This window comes from Balaenoptera ricei, chromosome 6 (genome assembly GCF_028023285.1).
Source record: "Balaenoptera ricei isolate mBalRic1 chromosome 6, mBalRic1.hap2, whole genome shotgun sequence".
In the NCBI taxonomy this organism is placed as follows: domain Eukaryota; kingdom Metazoa; phylum Chordata; class Mammalia; order Artiodactyla; family Balaenopteridae; genus Balaenoptera; species Balaenoptera ricei.
Genome location: NC_082644.1, coordinates 89,347,715 through 89,367,790, shown reverse-complemented (window position 1 = coordinate 89,367,790; position 20,076 = coordinate 89,347,715). Strand labels below are relative to the sequence as shown.

General features: G+C 53.5%; 2 protein-coding genes across 6 annotated transcripts in view; both read left to right on the top strand.

The window, feature by feature from the left end:
- TBC1D2 (TBC1 domain family member 2) overlaps positions 1 to 12,985 on the top strand; it is a 41,924-nt gene extending 28,939 nt beyond the window's left edge. For 4 of the 5 annotated variants that reach the window (XM_059925139.1, XM_059925142.1, XM_059925143.1 and 1 more), the window contains 6 exons: positions 938 to 1,125; positions 2,225 to 2,701; positions 8,275 to 8,395; positions 10,717 to 10,902; positions 11,673 to 11,794; positions 12,429 to 12,985. In XM_059925139.1, the coding sequence (XP_059781122.1) occupies positions 938 to 1,125; positions 2,225 to 2,701; positions 8,275 to 8,395; positions 10,717 to 10,902; positions 11,673 to 11,794; positions 12,429 to 12,636 (1,302 nt within the window). In that variant the 3' untranslated portion in view covers positions 12,637 to 12,985. Of the gene's footprint in view, positions 1 to 937; positions 1,126 to 2,224; positions 2,702 to 8,274; positions 8,396 to 10,716; positions 10,903 to 11,672; positions 11,799 to 12,428 lie in introns of those variants that run through there. The other variant, XM_059925140.1, reaches the window with a different exon arrangement.
- Positions 12,986 to 17,829: 4,844 nt separating this feature from the next.
- CORO2A (coronin 2A) overlaps positions 17,830 to 20,076 on the top strand; it is a 57,225-nt gene continuing 54,978 nt past the window's right edge. Inside the window, exon 1 of the mRNA XM_059926507.1 lies at positions 17,830 to 17,946. The gene's annotated coding sequence lies outside the window, so the exon portion shown is untranslated. The remainder of the gene's footprint in view (positions 17,947 to 20,076) is intronic.

Genomic DNA, 20,076 nt, shown 5'->3' with positions numbered 1-20,076 from the left:
CTTCTCATTGGCTGGATTGCTACAGTCCCTGATTGGCTGAGCTGTCTTGAGGTGGAGAGAAGTTTTCCCATTCTTGCTGGATAGTAGAGGCAGCTTCTTGTCAGAGATGTAGGTGAACATCTCTTCCTGTTTGGAGAAATTAGTGATGCCTGTGGCAGGGCCTGAGAGGTCCCCATACAGGCCTGACCGGACTTCTTTTTTAGCTGAGCTTTCTTTAATTAATTCCACCCCACCTTATTAGGTTCAGATGTTCAGTTTTCAACAAAATATCACAAAGCATACAAAGAAACAGGAAGATACGGTGTTAGGTAGGTAGGGAATGTGCAATGTGTGTTCCACGAGGTGGGAGAGAGGTGGTGTGTTGGAGAAATGGAAAAAGCCCACGTGGTGGCAGAAGGCACAAGGGCAGTGTCCAGAGTTCCATGTCCATCCATCCCCTGGACACTGCTCAGGTATACCCCCTACAGAGAGCTTGCTCTGGGCCAAGTGCCCTGGAAGGGCTTTGTATACATTGGCTCATCTAGAGTCACATATAAGAATTCTGAGGCAGACTCTGTATTTTCCCCATTGTTCGGATGAAGAAGTTAAAGCACAGAGAGGTTAAGTAACTTGCCATAGATCTGCCCAGCCTGCAGTAACTGATCTAGGATGGGACTGCAGGCAATGCAAGAGCCTATGCTGCTGCCCACCTCTCCCCTCATTTTTCTGAATCCAGCCCCAGCCCTGGGCCTGGTTCTCTTGCCTGGAGCCCTGTCTGCCTTGCTGTAAACTCTTGGATTCAGGACTCCTCTCCTTTCCTTTATATGAATGGCTGGGGTTGGGGGATGGGAGATGAGAGCTGGAAGAAGGGCTGGACTGCCTAAAGCTGTTCAGGCCTCAGGCCTCTGGCCTAAGCCCAACCGGGTGGCCTGACCAGCCCCACCCCTCCCCCCGACAGTGTGCCTACCTCCAAGCCAAGAACTGCCAGGTGGAAAGCAAGTACCTGGCGGGGCTGCGGAGGCTGCAGGAGGCTGTGGGGGTCGAGGCAGGCGAGTGCTCGGAGCTACTGAGGCAGCTCATCCAGGAGGCGCTGCAGTGGGAAGCCAGCGAAGCCTCAGCTGACAGCGTCGTGCTGAGCCCCATCAGGTGAGCCCAGAGCAAGGCTGGGTCTGCGTGACCTGGGGGCCGCCAGCTGCCCTGCTACCAGTTGCTGCTGACCGTGTGTGAGCCCTGCACATGCTTACCTCCTTGTACCTCCAGATTAGTGATCATGTGGTTGAAATGAGCCCCATTTTACAGCTGAGAGGCACCACAGGCTCAGAGGAGGCAGCCCCTTGCCCAAGGCCACACAGCATATTAGTGCATCTGACGTGGGCCTGCCTCCAGAGTTCTGTTTTTTCCACTTCCCCAGGCTGCCTCCCAGGGGTGTTTGTCAGAGAGGGGAGGAGGGGAGACAAGCCAGCTGCCTCCTTTGAGCCAAGCCTTTGCTGAGCACAGTGGACCTGGGTAGATAAATATAGCAGAAGGGGCTGTGGCTGGGGTCAAAGGTCCCTAGAGGCTGGATGGTCGGTCCAGTGGCCAGAGCCCAGGCTTTGGAGCCAGACTTGGCTTTCTCACTGTGTAACCTTGGACAAGTCACTTTACCTTTCTGAGCCTCATATTCAGCCTCCATAAGATGCGGGCTAAGATCCCTGCTTTGCAGGATCATGAGGATTAAATGAGATAGCACAGGCAGAGCACATAATAGGGGCCAATAAATGTTGACTCTACGAAAGGCCATCTGGAATGGGTCCCCAGCTCTCCTGTTTCTGCTTGTTGTTGGTGCTTCCTGTTCCCCATCTGTCCTTGGGCTTACTGGTTGTGGAAGTGGGGTTCTGTAATGGCAGTAGAGGACTTCTTGGGCCTAAGGCTTCATGGAGTAATAATAAGAGGGTCCTTTATATTTACACGGAATGAATGAGCAAATATCTTTTCAGCACTTGTCATGTACCAGGCACTGTCTAGCCCCCTAGCAGTTTACATCAGAGGATCTCATTGGGTCTTCATGAGGCAGAGCAGGAGTTCCTATACCCATTGTACAGAGCAAACTGAGGTTCCGAGCACTGAAGTGACCTGCCCAGAGTTACATGGCCAGCCTGCAGTGAAGCGCAGGCAGTCTTCCTGCCCAGGGTCCACCCTCTCCCCGCTGCCCCTTGTCTGGGGAAGGGCCTTGCAAGGTGTTGCTGACACAGGCTTTTGCTGGCAGCGAGTATGACGAGTACGGCTTCCTGACAGTACCCAACTACGAGGTGGAAGACCTGAGGCTGCTGGCCAAGATCCAGGCGCTGGAAGTGCACTCCCACCACCTGCTGGCCCACGAGGCCGTGGAGCAGCCGCTGCGGGAGCGCTGGGCTGCCCTGGGCGAGCTGGCCCCCTCGCCGGAGATCAAGCAGCTGCTGCGGGCAGGCGTGCCCAGTGAGCACCGGCCACGCGTCTGGAAATGGCTGGTCCGCCTCCGTGTCCAGCACCTGCAGGGCCCCGGCCGCTACCAGGAGCTACTGAGCCGGGGCCAGGCCTGCAAGCACCCCGCCGCACGCCAGATCGAGCTGGACCTGAACCGGACCTTCCCCAGCAACAAGCATTTCACCTGTCCCGCCTCCAGCTTCCCTGACAGGCTCCGCCGGGTACTGCTGGCTTTCTCCTGGCAGAACCCTGCCATCGGCTACTGCCAGGGCCTAAACAGGTAAGCCACACAGCCCCCGTGAGGGCACAGCCTCTGCCTTCCAGGGCACCTCTCTGTCTCTTTGGAGCCTCCCAAGAAGCCAGAGAGGTCAACCCAGGAGGCTTGGTCCCCACCGTATGGATGGGGACAAGCAGGTGAAAGGACGTGTTCAAGACAGATTTGGGCCAGAGCCCCAGGCTCCTCGTCCTGTGCCCTCTCCTGTGATTTGTCCTCAGGGTGGTGCCACTCCCATAGAGAGCACGTGAGCGGGCCCCGCTGGGGTTGTATAGCCCACAGCCAGCTCATGTGTTGCATGACTGCCTGGGTCAGGGATCATTGTTTTAAACAAAATCCACTCAGAGGAGCCCAAGGAAAAGAGAATTTGTAAATGTTACAGAGGAAGCTCCCAAAAGCCAGAAAAAGGAAATAGCTAGGGACCAGATAGATGGTCTTCGGAAGCCGAGGCAACCGCTCTGTCTAGCAGGGCCATAGCACAGCACAATGCCAGGGGGCGCCATTCATGCCATATTCCAGGGGGACACTGTCCCCTGAGATTGTGCAGCCCTCTGTGGGCTGCGTGGTCTCTGGCCTCTCTCATAATACATGGCTGCTTCCCTGTCTCTCAGCAGACCAGCCTCACCGTCTGTCATTCCTTGGACATTTAGGGCCCATCAGGGCTGTCAGAGCAGAGTCCTCAGCCCCTAAGTCAAGCCTTTCAGCAATCCACTTGTCGATACCCTCACGTCTCAGGCCTAAATTCCCAAAGGAAGGAATCTGGCCCAGCCTGGATTAATTTCTACTTCTGGTTCAACAGCAGGAGACAAGGGATGGGAGCTGGGGGTGGGGTGGGGTGACTTGGTAGGGCTGCCCCTGCCAGTACTTTGGGGAATTCTCGTGGCTGCCCCCAGTTATCTCGATAGAGGTGGCATAATCTCACATATTTCCCAAAGCAAGTTTTGGTTCAACTTTACTTTATTTATTTTTTAATATTTTTTTTTATTTTTTAATTTTTTTAACATTTTTATTGGAGTATAATTGCTTTACAATGGTGCGTTACTTTCTGCTGTACAACAAAGTGAATCAGCTATATGTATACATAGATTCCCATATCCCCTCCCTCTTGCGTCTCCCTCCTACGCTCCCTATCCCATGCCTCAACTTAATTTAAACACATATATACTCAAGCAAATTTTACATAAGTCATTCTGCTCTTTTTTTCAGGCAGTGTGTGACATTTACTTAACACAGAATAAATATTCAGAGTGTCCCTACTCAAATTTGAATGGTTCCCAAGGATAGATATTTTTGATACTTTTTTTCCAGCTTAAGTTGGGTGAAATTGAGCATATACACGTACCATTACTGGGAATTCAGAGTTAAGCCCAAACAGTAATGCCTCTCAGTCTAAGCCTCCTTGGAAAACATGTTCAGATTTCATGCTGCTCTAAACGTCCGCTACAGGAGATGTCCATAGAAATTCATTCATTCATTCATTCATTTAACAGCTGAGCAGAAGCCTGCACACTTCTCATCTGTTTGAACATGTTAAAATCCAGAAGGCACAAAACTTTTGAATCCTCTTTTTAAGATTAGATTTGAAGGGAGCTAGAAGCTCTGAGACTGTATGAATAATTTGTACATGTCATGCAAAGGTCAGGTAGGAGCTAAGACTTAATGAGGGCTTCCTGCATGCCAGGTACTCACATACCTGACGTCATCTAATCCTCAGGAAAACCCTTCGAGGTGGGCGTTGGTGCCTGCCATTGCCAGGTGAGATAAGAGAGGGTCTGAGAAGCTAAGGAACCTGCCTGGGCCTCACCATGCATGGGCTGCTAACCCTGGTCTCCGGACCCCAGACCTGGTTCTTCCTACCGTCTGCCCTCACTCAGAATGGGAGCTGTAGCAGAGAGTGTGCTGAGGGCACTCAGAAACCTTTCTTCCTGATCAGATACAACTTTTTTTGAGAGCAGGAATGGAGTTAGTCACATATGGGCTTTGGAGTCTAATCTATACTGAAGGAGCAGGGGGAGGATCCCAGAGCAGGAGGGGATCTTCCATGTAGAAGGGAAAGAAGCCTCTCCCTATGTGGAAAGAGGCAGCACCAAAAGTTGCTGAGGGGTATATAGGAACAGCTGAGACCAAAACCAGAGGTATTTCTTTACTTCTTTCTTTGAATGCTACAGTTATTGGCATTTAGGCAGGTATTCATACCATTGCTTTAAATAGAAGATTATTTGTAATAGAGCCTGTTTAAATGTGGAGAGTGCATTGTATTCTTTCAAAGGCCCTTCTGCAGCCCCTTTCACTTGTCTGGGTGCTGCCATCTAGTGGCGGCTATTAGAACTGCATGTGTGGTGTCTTGAGGACAGAACCTGCTTTTATGCAAAAAACCCAGCCTGTTTAGAGGGAGACAGATATCATAGTAATGATTTAATGCTAATTCAGAGCAAAATTTTAAAATCCATTTCTCTCTAAAATATAAGTGGAGCGATTTAAAGTAGTTTTTCCTTTCCCACATCACCCTCCTTTGCAGACCTACTTGGGCCTGAATGTCTTCAGCTGGAGTCTGGCTGTAGCCCCGAGCAGTTGCTAGGGCCCTAGTGAGTGCCAGCAGCCTCTCATCACTGACCTTTTTTTTTTCCACGGGTTTTTATTGCACAACTCAATGATCTGGAGTAAATTCACAGAGTTGCACAGCCATCACCACAATCCAATTTTAGAACATTTCCATCACCCCTAAAAGACACCTTGTGCCAATTTGCAGTCACTCTCGATTCCCACCCCCAGCCCTGAACAACCACATATCTACTTTCTGTCTCTATGAGTGTACTTGTTGTGGACATTTCATATACCAGTCATACAATATGTGGCCATTTGCATCAAGCTTCTTCCACTTAGCATGTTCTTGAGGTTCATCCAGGTTGTAGCATGTGTTTTGTTCTTTTTTTTACCAAGCAGCATTCCATTGCATGGATGTGCCATACTTGGATTATCCACTAACCAGCTGATGGACATTTGGATTGTTTCTACCTTTTGGCTATTATGAATAATGCCATGAACATTCCTGGGCAAGTCTTTGTGTGGATGTATATTTTCCTTTCTCTTGGGTGCATCCTTTTTAATAGAGATTCAATTTCCATTGTCTAAATGCACCATGCACCATAAAGTATGTAAATCTTCTTCTTCTTTTTTTTTTTTTGGTTATAAGAATGCTGCCACAGATATTCTTGTGTTTGTGCTATTATTTCTGTAGCATTAAAACACACCCAAAAAGTGAAAAAGTCATGAGGAATACACATCTAAAATTTTCATTAGCCCTAACGAATTTCCAAACACCAACAGGTAAGGCCCATAGAGAGGAAGGGAGACCTGCCAAGGAGTCAGGAAAGGGGTGGCCGGTACATGTCAAGGGCGGAAAGCAGAGGCTGGCTGAGAGTCAGGCAGCTTCCCAGATCTGTCCTTCAGGAGTTAAGCCCAAAGACTGAGGCACGGGCCAAGGAACCTCCTTGTGACTGTAAATGAGAACCTATGGCCCAGGCTTCCTCAGGGAGACCAGTCTTTGAGAGGCTAAGAGCAATATGATTTGGAAACAAGGCTCATGAAGTAAAAACAAGGTCCTTTGGCCTCCTCCACCAGAGGGGTCCTGAGTATCCCACCAAGCATATTGAGAGCATTCCTGGATTCAGAGCTCGTGTCATACCTTTGCCCCCAGTGGCATTATTGGGACTCTCAAAAACAGTGGTGTCCATTCCCAAAGGCCCTGGGCCTTGCTTAGGGCCTTCCATGGGTGGAATCTTAGCAGGATTAAACCTCCTTTTCTGACACAAAAGCTTTATCCTACTGGTTCAGGATTGTGTGCAAAAATTAAAAATAGTATAAATCACTGAACATTATCAGCAGGCTCACACATCAAATCACTGACCTTTTAATGTGAGCAGAAATCGAAGCTAATTCTGATACCCACTCCTGGACTGAGAACAGTGGAATGAGGTAGGATAGAGAGAACAGGCTGGACTTTGGGAGTCCTCTGCCACCAACTGATTGTGTGACCTTGAACAAGTCACTGTTGCTCTCTGGGCCTCGATTTTCCTGTCTCTGCAATGACCAGGGATGACCAGCAGAAAGTAGCTGCCTGGAGCCTTATCTTGTGAGTTTCTGAGGCAGCCTCCAGACTCAGTGGGAAAGAGTACCATGATCAATTAGTTATGTCTGCCCTGGGCATAGACAAAGAGAGTGGTGGCTGGTGTATCCCATTTGCTCTCTCTGAGCTAAATAATCTCTGTAGGCCTTCCCACTTTCCCATCTCTTGAGTGGCCAAAGCCTGCTATTTCCAGGAGACCTGTAACTGTTCTCTCCATCCACTCAGCTAAACTCAGGAGGGTCTGTACAAATACTTTAGCCGGAGTGGAGAGAAATACCTTCCCAATCCACTAGAGAGAGGAAAAGGATTTCTTTTTTTCTTTTCAGAAACCCTGTTTATTAAAAAAAAGTGTAAACCTCAGAAGATGTTGGAGGTCACGAATCCAACCTAGTAAGAGCCCAGAGAAGCATGAGTATCTAGACAATAAAATGTGCTCTTTAAGTCCATTGAGAGTGTGAGGCTGCCCCATGCTGAACGTGGCATCTCCCTAAGGGTGTTCAGCAGGTGCAGTGTGCACAGCCCCACTAGGCAGCCCTGTATTAGCCACGTGGGGCTTTGTTAACGTGAGATTTCTAAGAGGCTTTGTTAAGATATGTATATCATAAGCCTCTAAAAGGGGGCTAGAGTATGCAGTGTTCCCCAACATCTTTGAATATGGGTCCATGTGCTCACCTAGCATCTTGAGAGACCAGTGCATTTTGGGAAATGTATTCTTGGATTCACCCTGGACAAGACCTGCCAGGGAAGGTGGGGGAAGGAGAGAAAACAGTGCTTCTTCCAGGCAGACATCCCTGCTCAGCACTGTGGGTTGTCTTCTGTCTGATCCATGATCTCATTAGAGCCTCATGATAACCCTAGGGGAGAGGGGAAGCAAAGGAGAAAAAGAATTCCGAGTATTGAGCACCTGGTACATGCCAGACAGTGAGCAAGATGCTGTTTGTCTGTCTTCTCAATGCCTCACAGCCCTGGGAGGTGGATACTGTTAACCCCACTTGACAGGTAATAAAGTGAGGCGCAGAGAGGTTAGCACACTTGCCAAGGTCTCAAAGCCCATGAATATTAAGATGAGGATAGCTAACCTTTATAAAGCGCTCTCACTACGTGTTAGGCACTGTGCTGGGCAGTTAACATGTATTTACTCTGTTCATCCTTACAACAGTCCTGTGATTATTATGAGGCTGAAGCTCAGAGAAGTTAAGTAACTTGCCCACAGTCACCCAGCAAGGAAGCAACAAGACTCCAGAGGCCCTGCTCTAAGATGATCCCAGTTGCTCTGGAAATCCCCTAGGTAGTCCTCTTCAAAAGCATGTTCATCTCGCCCCAGTTTCCAGGAACACCAGCCTGGTTAGAGAGTGGGGTTGGGCAGGACATGCCCCAGGGAGTCACCCCTGCCATGGGCTGCCTGGTCGTGACTTCTGTGGGTCACTCCAGGCCTCCTTCCCTCCCACTCCAGACTGGCGGCCATCGCTCTGCTGGTCCTGGATGAGGAGGAGAGTGCCTTCTGGTGTCTGGTGGCCATTGTGGAGACCATCATGCCAGCTGATTACTACAGCAAGACGCTCTTGGCATCCCAGGTGAGCAGGGCAGGGAGGGGACTTGGGGGCCATGCAGGTTGGTGCCCCTGAATTGTTCCTACAAGTCAGTGAATCTTGGAAAAGTCAGGAATCTCTCAGGCCTCCATTTCTCCCTCTGTACAGTGGGCCAATAACCCTTCTCTGGGACTGCTGTGATGTTCCAGTCAGCTGATGGCCTTGAGAATTGTTGGGGCCCTGCCCACGCGATAGACTATTGTTATTCCAGTGGGGACATTACATCATTAGAAACAGTAGATATCCTATGGAGGGGAGGAGGGGAAAACCTAGTGGCACTAGACTTTGACTGGTGTTTGCCAGTCAAGAATTTCAAAACAGAGGTCAGGTAGGGTGGAAGTTGGGACTGGGAGGATGGGAGGTGACAGTGATGCTTCACACACACGCTTCGTCACCTCCTGAGACATACAGCTACCTCCATCATCTCATGACCCCCTCCACTGCCCTCTGAGCGCAGACCAGCCCTGGAGTCAGGTGGAGCTGGGTTCAGAGCCAACCCTTCAGAAACCAGCCGTGTGGCCTTGGCAAGTGGCATCACTTCTCTGATGCTTTTGAATGGAAGTAACACTACTTCCTGGGCTTGTTGAGGGGTGTAAATGCGAAACCATTTCAGACCTCCCACCTCCACCCTCCAGCCTCTCCCTCCTCGCCCCTCGTCCCATTCTTGCTGTATCAGTGCGTCTGCTTTATGGAGAGACGCTACCCAGGGGGAACCGTCTCACTCCCCCACAAAGCCTACCAAGCCATTACCTGCCCACCCATCCTGTTCTCCTTTCCTACTGCGAGCACCCAACACTGTTTCCTCCTTCTGGGATGCCCACCTGGGTGGAGGGGTAAGGAGAGAGATCAGGGATGAAGATCCCAAGACTTAGGAGTCATCAGGAAATAGGTGGTGAATCAGGTAAGGACTGTGTTTTGCTGTGTGGCAGGGAGGCCCAACCTAATAGTGGCTTAAATGGGGGATTATTTTTCTCAGATAATGAGAAAGCTCAAGGCTCCTTCCAGCTAACTGCTCTACCATGTGACTTTCATCCTCCTGCTCATCACCTCGTGGTCACAAGATGGCTGCACCATCTCTGGCACTGTGGCCATGGTCTAGGTGGAAAGAAGCAGAGGGTGAAAGACAGGCACCGGCTCCCTTTCAGACAGCTTTCCCAACCCAACAACTTCTGCTTACATCTTACTGGTCAGAATTGTGTCACATGGCACCTCTAGTTGCAAGGCAGGCTGGGAAATACACAAATATTTCACTTTACAAATATTTTATTTTCACTTTCTAACATCTCTGGAATTGAGGTGTGTTGTATAACCAATATACTATGGTGTTTTTGTTTTGTTTTGAGTACAGAAAATTTCAAATGTACAAAAAAATAGAGAAAGTGTAATGAACCTCCATGTATCCATTACCTAGTTTCAATAATTATCAACACAGGGTAGCCAGTACTGTTTTCACCTATACTCACACCCACTCCTCCTACTTTGATGACCTTGAAGTAAATCTCAGACATCATATCAGTTCATCCGTACATCCTTCAGTAGGTTCAGTGGCATCTTAGATTCAGTGAGTTACCCTAGGTTTTGAGCTGGACTCTTGGCCTGCACAGCAGACCTGGAGTTCAGGGTAGGGAAGGAAGGGAGAGGGTGTTTGCCACAGCAAGAGCTAAGTCTGGAAGAAAACTTAAATGGAGGGAGAGGGCCGAGAAACCCGCAGTTCCATGAAAGAAAGAGCAAGAGGAGCCTAAATGGTCTTGTCACAGAAGTAGGAGGCAACCACAGAACAACCATGTCCTGGGGCAGGGAAGGAGCCAGTGCGGGGAGTGATCAACCGGGTCCAGTGAAACAAGGACAGAGGCATGATGTGACCACACTAAGAGGTCATTAGCAGCTATCACCCAGCAGCATCACCCCCTGATGTCAGGTGTGGCTCTCCCAACACCGGCCCCCAGGACCTTGCCCTGAGCATCTTGTGCATCAGGCCCAAAACAGGTGTCAGGAAGCGGCCGTGGTGTCAGCCGATACAAGCCTGGGGGACAAAGGAGCCAAAACTCCACTGGCCAAGAACTTACAGTCCACAGAGACCTCTGCATCAAAGCTCCAACCTGGAAGGCTGCTCGCCAGTGGAGTGACCTGTCTCCTGGCCAGGCTGGGCCCTAGCTCCTCCGGGTGCTCTGTGCCCCCAGGTGGGGCAGGACCCACTGCGAGCAGCCCGGGGCCGTGTGTGGACCAGCCGGGTGTGCAGGGGTGGACCGGAGGGAGGCAGCCCCCTCCGCAGGGCAGCAGCTGACAGGCCCTCTCTCGGCTTGCAGGTGGACCAGCGAGTGCTGCAGGACCTCCTCTCGGAGAAGCTGCCCAAACTGATGGCCCACCTGGGGCAGCGCCGTGTGGACCTGTCCTTCATCACCTTCAACTGGCTCCTCGTAGTCTTCGCAGACAGTCTCATCAGCAACATCCTCCTCCAGGTCTGGGACGCCTTCCTCTACGAGGGCACCAAGGTAGGGCACTGCGGGGGTGGGGGGGTGGTGAGCAGGAGGGTCCTGGGCAAGTCCCTGCATCCTCTGGGTCTCGATTCTGCCCCCGGATGATGGGAGGACAGAGCCCACCTGTCAGGGCCGTGGAGGACCTCTCCTGGGAGCGTGGCTTTGTAAACTCAAGTACTTTGCACCCCTGGGGGAAAGTGGTGCTTCTGCCTCTGAAGATGCGTCCTAAAGTTGGGGGGATTCCCTTTCCCTGGAGAGGAGGCACAAGCATGACCAGGAGGCACGTCGCTATTCTGTCCGTTGCCCCTCAGTCACCTGCCGTCTCTTCCTCCTGTTTGGACTGAGCCCCAGATTGGGAGGCTGGCACTTGGATCTGGTCCCAGCTCTGCCCCTTACCTTGCAAGGAGACCCTGGGCAGGCCCTCCCCGACCTCCGCCCAGTTTCCCCATGGTGGTTGACCTCACAGTCCACCAAGCGCCCTCGGATCTGTCTCTCCATTCGATTCCTACTGGAGCCCCATGTAAAGACAGTGTTACCCGCCATTAGGTCCAACAGGGCAATGCCTGGCCCAGGGTCCCAGGACAGTCCCAATCCCCAGATTCCTAGCTGTGCTCCCCCCGTGGGGTTTCCAGTCCAACCCCCTTGGCGTTGCCCCGCACGTTTCCTCCAAGCCTTCAACCTCTGCAGCCTATCCGGGGCCTTCCACAGCGCCTGGGGGTGTGGGTTCTGGGGACTCCCTGCCCTGGCTCCCTGTGCCCCCCCTGAGCCCCCACTTTACCCCCCAGGTGGTGTTCCGCTATGCCTTGGCCATCTTCAAGTACAACGAGGAGGAGATCCTGAGGCTGCAGGATGGCCTGGAGATCTACCAGTACCTGCGCTTCTTCACCAAGACCATTTGCGACAGCCGGTGAGAACCCACTCCTGGGCCCACCCTGCCCCTCCACCGTGCCCACCCCACACGCATCCCCCCGGGACACAGAGCAGAGAGGGGGCTGGTGTTTCCAAAGGTAGGTTCATTAGCAATTCTGATCCTCCGTTGCATCTTAGAAATCTTCAGGGACGTTCCACTGCCTCGGCGTCTGTCTGCCCCCTTAACACAGCATTCAGGGCCTCCATGCTGTTTCATTTCTTGCCCACCTTCTCCTGCCCCCACCACCCATGCCCTATGATCCTGCCAAACAGAATTATTTGAGTTCCTAGGACAACCTCCATCTCTGGGCTTCTGGCCTTGCAGGTTCTTCTACTTAGAATGCCTCCCGGCCACTTCCACCACCACCGTCTTTGCCTGGCCTACCTGTACTCATTCTTCAAAACTCAGCTCGCTGTCCCCTCCTCCACGAAGCCTTCCCTGACCAACTTTTCCTTCCTGGGTTAGAGCTCCCACAGTGCTAAGCTTCCTCTTGCCTCAGTACCTGTCACTTTGGGTGGAAATTGTCTTCTTATTTACTGTTTCCTCCCTGGAAGGGGCCTCAGCTGCATGAGCAGAATGAATGCAGGGGTGCCTGGGACACCCGGTGACTGTGACTGTGCTCTCCCCCCAGGAAGCTGATGAACATCGCCTTCAACGACATGAACCCCTTTCCTAAGAAACAGCTACGCCAGCTGCGGATGGCCCACCGGGAGCGGCTGGAGGCTGAGCTGCACGAGCTGGAGCAGCTCAAGGCCAAGTACTTGGAGACCCGGGCAGCCCAGGGCCCTGCAGTGCCCGAGGGTTGCACCAGCGAGGATGAGGGAGAGGCGGAGCCCTGACTTGGCTACCTGCCCTCCCCAAAGCCCTTTCTCGCCCTTGGCTGGCAGGCCCATAGGAGGACAGCCACGGAGCAGTGGTTGAGGCTCCGCTGAGCCCCATCACCATGTGACCCTGGGCGAGTCCCTTCCCCTCTCTGGGACTCAGTCTCCCCATTGGAACATTGGCTCCTGAAGCCATTGGTTGGGTTATCTCCTCATAAGCACACACCCAGGATACACCCCTTCTCACTTCCTCTGCAGAAGCGAGCAAGAGTGCTGTCTTTATAGGGTAACCTTGAACATTCTCTAAGTTTTATCTGTGTATGACAGTGTAAATATTGGAAATAGTTCACAAGCTTTGGAACCTAAACGATTCTCAGTAACCAGTTGTTCCTGGGCGGGCCGAGGGCTCCAGAGTGTCCCACCACTAGGGCCTTCCCAGCCTGGGACGCCCCTGGCTGCTGTTTCTCTTGGCATCTCTGCAGGGCCGGTCCTGGTTCCTGGAGAAGCTGGGGCCGTGTGCAGTTAGGGCTTCCGTCTTTCCGGGCAACAGCGCTTCTCCAGTCCTGGTTGGGCCTTTGTTCCAGTCCTGACTCCCACCTTCCAAGGCCTGTATCCTGAGCCTTGCACTTGCCCTCACCTTTCTCCTCACAGCCCATCGGGGGGACGGGGGTGGGGAGGGTGTTCCCAGGGAAACCCCTGTCCACTACCAGGAGGAACTTGGTGTAGGGGCTGAAAGCCCAGGGTTAGGTGCCCAACTTCTGATCTCCCACCACCAGATTCAGAGTCTGGGGCAAGAAAAGTCACCTCTTTGAGAACTGGGTGGTTGGGAGGGAGAGGAACAGGCGGTGAGACGGACAGAGCCTGCAGCCTGTTGCCAAGTCAGGGCTGGCTTGTGCAGAACTCAGCTCCGGTTCTTCTGGGCTCTTCCAGGCCCTTCCTCAGCAGACAGGCTTCCCCCATTCCCCCCAAGGCGGGGGGTTGAGGCTGCACAAGTGATTTCAGCAGCTCATTTCTCAGCAAAGCCTGTGCCTGTGCCGGGATAGCCTTGAGCTCAGCAATCTGTGATATGAAGGGATAGGGTGGGGATTCTCACAGGGAAACCTCCTGCTCTGATCTGAGGCTCCTATCAGGGCTTGGGAGGCCACACCCATTGCTGGGGACCAGGGACAGGCCCTTCTGTCACCCACTGGTGTGAACTTCAGGGAGGGGTTGGCGCACCAGACACCTGGTTCCTTCCCACCACTGCCCCACAGCCCTGGGGCGGGGGCCCTCAGGGTTCCTTTCCTCCCACATTTACGAGGGCTGCTGGGCAGCCCAGTTTCCTGTGAACACCCTACACGAGGGGTCGATGGCCTTTCTCATTTGTGCTAAACTTTTTTCATCTGCTGAGGTCCTTTCACCACCAAACAGTAACTGTGAAGCATGATGGTGGTCTGAGGGCAGCCTGGGGGTCGTCCTGGCTACACCCCCAACAGGCTGTAACCCTCAGGGCCATCACCAAGGACACAAGGGGTCCGGCCTCCTGGAACTCCAGGAGGATGAAAGGAGATGACGCTGGTGCTGAGCCTGGTGCCTGGCACAGAGTCAAGTACAGCCTTGGGCAGTGAGTACCCTTTCCATGAAGAAAATGTCACCAGGAGGGCCTTGAGGTCTAGAAAAGGCCCAAGGCTCCAGGAGAGACTAGGTCCAGCTGGTCCCTCTGACTCTAGCCTTAAAAATTAAATTCCCTCCTCAGCAAAAATACAGCAAGCAATCCCAGCTCAGACTGGGGCTGCTGGATAGAGGGCACCCTCCTCTCCCCTCCTGCCTGCCACCTCCCTTCTCTCCCCTTCCTCTGCCCACCCCCAACCTCTCCCCTCTCCTCCTTCCCTCATCTCTTCCCTCCTCCACTTGTCTTCCCCCTCCTCCATCTTTCCCATTCACACACCCAGGCAGAGGAGAAGCTCTGCCCAAAGCTGGGTATCTACCCCCCTCCTCCTCTCTCACTGAGAGGGGTGTTACTCTGCAGCTGACCCAGCACTGGGTCACCTCTGGTTCCTACTTGGCTGCACCACAGAATCACCTGAGCACTGGGTCCCACACTCAGCCTCTTGTAGGGCGTGGGTATTGTGCTACACCAACAGGGTTGGGGACCACAGGCAATCAGGACTGACTAGGGGGCCTCCAGCCCTGTAGCCGGGAGCTGGAGCCAGAGCAAGAATGTGAACTGCCTGTCCTACAACACCTGCTCACTCCAGGCCAAGCTCAGTTTACAGATGAGGAGACAAGGCTCAGAGAGGTTAACTAACTTGCCCAGAGTCACACAGCCACTGAGTGGTTAAGCCATGTTCAAGCCTTAGAGGCTGCTAACTGCAAGACCAGGAAGGGCTCCTCCAAGCTCACGGCGCCTTCTCTGGATCCTAGAACACCTCCCCCAGGGGAAAGGACAAGTCTAGCCTATGGCCTCCTGAGTGGTGTAGGTCCTATGGGGATAGCTCCAGGCAAAGGAAAATGAGAGGAAGAAACATCTACCTGACAGGGAGGCTGTAGCAGGAACTGGTGGGGGGGGTGCCGAGCCCCAAGAATGTCTGGGGTGCAGCTGCTCCTAGGGAGCCTGCCCACCCTCCCTCAGCTCTTCCTGAAAGGCGTTTGGGGCCCACCCCTGGTGTCAGGTTCCTGGCCCTGCACCACAGCTGTCACCCCCATCCCCAGGGGCTGCTGCTTTCCCAGGCTGGAGGATCTGATCCCTCACAGCTCCACCTCCCTACCCCAGGTGGTGGGCCCTCTAGCTCAAAGCATCCCTCTCCCAACTAGGCCCCCAGCGAGCTCAGGCCCATGCTCCATTCTCTAGGGGAGAGGAATTACCCAGGGAAACTTCCTGGGGAAATATCCCCAAGAATAAAGGGGCTCCTCAAAACAGGAGGGAGGGCCCTATGGAAGACCCCCACCCTAAAGTGGGAGATGCACATTCACTTTTACAGAGGTCCTCTCCCCCATGTTCAGAACCTCACCTCCCAGGTGCTGCTGTCCCCTCATTCTTTCTCAGCTCAATCTGCCATGGGCACAGGACCATATTGTACAGAAAGCTCCATGTTGGGCAGGTAGAGAACTTGCCACCCTCTCTCTCACACACACACACAGACACACACACATGTTCTGGTCACCCACAAGAAATTTACCCACACACGGCAGATTAAACAAAGGCCGTGCTGACACAGGAAGGTGGTTTTCTGGCCCATCTCAATCAGCAATAAGGCCCAATAGAAGGTGCTAGCAGATGGGCCCAACTTTGGAACCAGACCTATTGTGTGTTTCCTAGCTAGGGACCCCTGGATAGGTCATCCCCGCTCTGGCCTCAGTTTCCCCATGTGTGCAATTCAGATGGTCAGTGGGTAGCCTTCATCAAATGGACCAGGGTTAGGGGGATGGAAGGGACAGGAGAATAAAGAACACACATATACACACAGCATCTCTAGGAAGAGTCCCAGGTTGTGTCTATTGCAGAGGCCTCTAATGGCCTCCCCTCTAGCCCACTGGTCCATATGTCCATGGCCCCCAGAAAGGTCCCTGTCAAACCAGCCTTTCCCCAAACACAGCCCCAGCCACCTACCGTCATGGCACAGAGTGGTAAGATGCAGATACAAGGCTGGGAGGGCACATCCACAGGGATCTGGGACGACTTGCTGGGGAGGTACATTGGTACCGACCCTGGAAAGAAGGATGAGTCTGTTTAAAAGACAGTAGGAGGGACTTCCCTGGTGGTCCAGTGGTAAAGGACCTGCCTTACAATGCAGGGGATGCGGGTTCGATCCCTGCTCAGGGAACTAAGATCCCACGTGCCACGGGGCAACTAAGCATGCGCACTACAACTACTGAGCTGGTGTGCCTTAACTAGAGCCCTCGTGCTGCAAACTACAGAGCCCACGTGCTCTGGAACCCGCGCGCCACAACTACAGAGCCCCAGAGCCCCAGAGCGCATGCGCCCTGGAGACTGCGCGCCACAACTAGAGAGAGAAAACCCATGCGCCACAACGAAGAGCCCGCCCGCAATGAGAGATCCAGCATGCCTCAACGAAGATCCCACATACCGCAACTAATACCCGATGCAGCCAAAAATAAATAAATAATAAATAAATCAAAAAAAAAAAAAAAAGGAGACGAGGAGGTAAAAGAATTCCTGGCAGAAAGGACGGTGTGAACAAAGGCATAGACATGTGAGAGTGCAAGGGCGTGGGGAATGCACCAGAGTTACTTGTCCAAGCACTAGGTGAATTAAGACATTCAGGCGAATTAACACTGAGCCAGGCACTGTTCTAGGCCCTAGAGATACACCACTGAACAGAGAGCTCTTCACAAGAGAGGTGGTGTGGTAGAGTGTTTATAAGCTTGGGTTTGGGAGCCACGCTGCCTAGGGGTGAATTACTACCTGTGTGATCTTAAGTGAGATACTTAACCCTTCTGCGCCTCAGCTTCCTTATGTGTAAGATAGGTAATAGATAACCTCCTAGGCTTGTGTGACGGTAAAGTACGCTGATTCAATTAAGGTGCCTAGAACTGTGCCGGGTTCATTGTTCATTAAGTGTTAGGTGGTGGTATTACTAAACGGCTGGACCTCCCCATCTCCGCCCCATTGCCTAGCATGCTGGACCACAAAGCCGGCGAGACTGGGCAGCAGCGCCCCCTCCTGGCTACCGAGAGAAAGAAGGGCGTCCTCCCGATATTCAGCAGCCCTCCCTGCCCTCTTCCTCCCGGCGGACTGGGAAGCCTCAGGAATTACTCTACCAGCCCAGGTTCACCGAGCGCTACTCCCGTGGCGGGCTCTGCGCGCGCACTTTGCCGTGCTGGGTAAATTAGATCGTCTCATCTAATTTTCAAACAGCTCTCTGAGGCAGACACTGTTACTGTTTCCATTTCACCAAGGGAGAAACTTGAGGCTCCGGGAGGTCGAGTCCCTTGTTCCAAGCCACTCAGCGAGGGAGCGGCGGGACGTGAAGGCAGGAGAGTGTGACTGTCCCCAGCTTCTGTTTGGTCGCGCGGGGTAGGCCGCCCCAGTCACTGTGGCGAGTGCGCGCCGGGGTGCGCGCCCGTTCTGTGCGCCTGTGCGTGCCCCGAGGCCAGCCCCGGGGGGCGCGGAGCGCGGCGAAGGGCGTGAGGAAGCAGTGGTGGCCCCGCGGACTCGCGGGGAGCGAGGGCGGGGCTTGTGCCGGGCCCTTGCCCCGCCCACCGGCCCCGCCTGCCGTGCTTAGGGAGGGAGGAGGCGGCGCTGGGAGCCGGGACTCGGCGGGCGGCGAGAAGCACGGAGCCGGAGCCGGACGCCGCCGCCGCAGCCACCTGCGCGGAGTCATCAAGGTAGGGCGGCCCCGGGCCACCGGCCATACCCTCCCTGTCTGTGCGAAGTGTGCGCGCTGCGCCTCCGGGCTGCAGCGCCCGCGGAGGGATGCTGGGGCTCGGCGCACCGCAGGGGACCCGGCGGGGCTCGGGGGACCTGGCTTCCAGCCCCTCTGCGTGACCTTGCACAAAGCACTGCTCCTCTCCAGGCCTCAGTTTCCCCATCGGGACAGCGGGCCCAGTGGTGGCCCCTTCCTCGCTGGGCTCTTGGGAGGGGCCGCCTCAAGCTCCAGCCTCCCGACGGCGAGGGGCCCGGATGGGTACTGTCTGCACAGCCCAGCCGCAGTGAGGGCCTCTCATGCTGGCTGTGGCGAGTCGGTCCCGACAGTCCCCCCATTAGTGGCCTGGGTGCCTCGCGGGACCTGTGTCGGGACCTCTTCCCTCTCCTGGCTGAGTAACCTGCTGGGCCTCAGCTTCCCTGTACAGGAAACAGGAAGGCGGGGGGACACCCCCAAATCCCTATCGAGCCGGCCTGGGCATGCAGGGTGGGGCGGGTCAGAGTCTGCCTGCCAAGTCTGCCTCCCGGTCTGGGGCTGGGGGAGCCCTGGGTTAGAGGTGGTGGGGCCCTCGGCCACAGACTTGCCTAGACCAGACCCATGCAGACACCTGTATTTAGGGAATGGTGTGGAACATGCCCTTCCCCATCCCTTCCCCACCAGTGCTGACGCCCAGCCATACGTCCCAGCCTGGTGTATTAGGGATGGCTTGTCCACACACGGACCCCAGAGAGGCTACAGTGCCAAGAGAGCCATGTCTGAGTGGAGTTCGGTCTGGGACAGAGCAGATGTCTGAGGGACTGTGGCTCCAAGCTCTCTGGGTGAAGAAGACCTCTGGCATCTGGCCCAGCCCCTTGGTCAGATCCCCTTTGGAAGGTCTTGCTGTCCCATTGCACACCCCTTGTTATGGGAATCTCACTAGCTGTAAACAGAGCTAGAATCTGCTAGTCCTGCTCTGAGCACACAGACAACATCTGACCCCTCCATCCCCCACCCCGAGGCAATCATCTGGTCCCTTAAATCAGTTCACCTCAGGGCTAAACAGCCCCAGATCCAGCATTGTTTCTCCTGTCAGAGCCTTAGGGAGCAAAGGCAAGACGAGGGAGCTGAGGTGTCTGCCCGAGAGCAGGCAGTAGTCAGCCTGGGGCTTATTCAGAACCCACTGTCATCAGGACTGGAATGTGTCCCCTGTACCCTTGGGTTAGCAGCTACCTTAGAGGTCTGGAGTGAGAGAAGGAGCCAGAGGAGCCCCTCTCCAGGCCTTCCAGCCCATGCATGTTCTTCCCTGTCTTCTGTTGCCTGCCCTGATTGAGGGAATAGTTTCTGAGAATCAAGTCTGGGCCTTCTGGTCTCTCTTGTCCCCCCTCGTGACCTGCCCCTCACCTGGGAACTTTCTTACAGCCAAAAGAAGGGAGGTGCTGCCAGGGCAGGTAGTGAGCACTGTGTCCTCAGAGGTATGTGAGCAGAGGCTGGATGAGCACTTGCTGGGGGTGAGCTGCCTTTGACTGCAAGTCTGGGACTCTAGGGCCGAAGTAGAGTGACTATGACCTTACCTTCTGGCCATGGTGGAGCTGCACAGAACTTGAAGCTAGACCACAAACGAGTTTTATTATCCCGTCGTAAAAGCAGACTAAGTATATGTGCTGTCACTTGAGCATAGCTCCAACGCACAGGCTTAAGTGCTACCTATGTCTCCTGTCATCTCTACCTGCGTATAATCTGGGCTCTGTTTTCCTGCTCTACTAGTCCAAGCTATTTGGGCCTTGATTTAGAGGTATAACAGATTCTGGTTATTAAAAAGTCATCCTATGCAAATAATTTTAAAATGTACCATGGAATTATGGAATATCTAAACTGAAAGGGATCTTAAGAAATCATCTCATTCAACCCCCTCATTTGACAGATAGGTATCCCTTATCCCTGGAGGGGATGTGACTTGTCAAAGGTCACACAGCAGATGAGCAACCAAGCCCAGCGATCTTGATTCCAGGACCAGAGTGTGTGTGTGTGTGTGTGTGTGTGTTTGGAAACACATACCACATAGTAAATGAAAGCAATCTGTATTTATTCCTATAAAATTAGCAGAAATAAATAT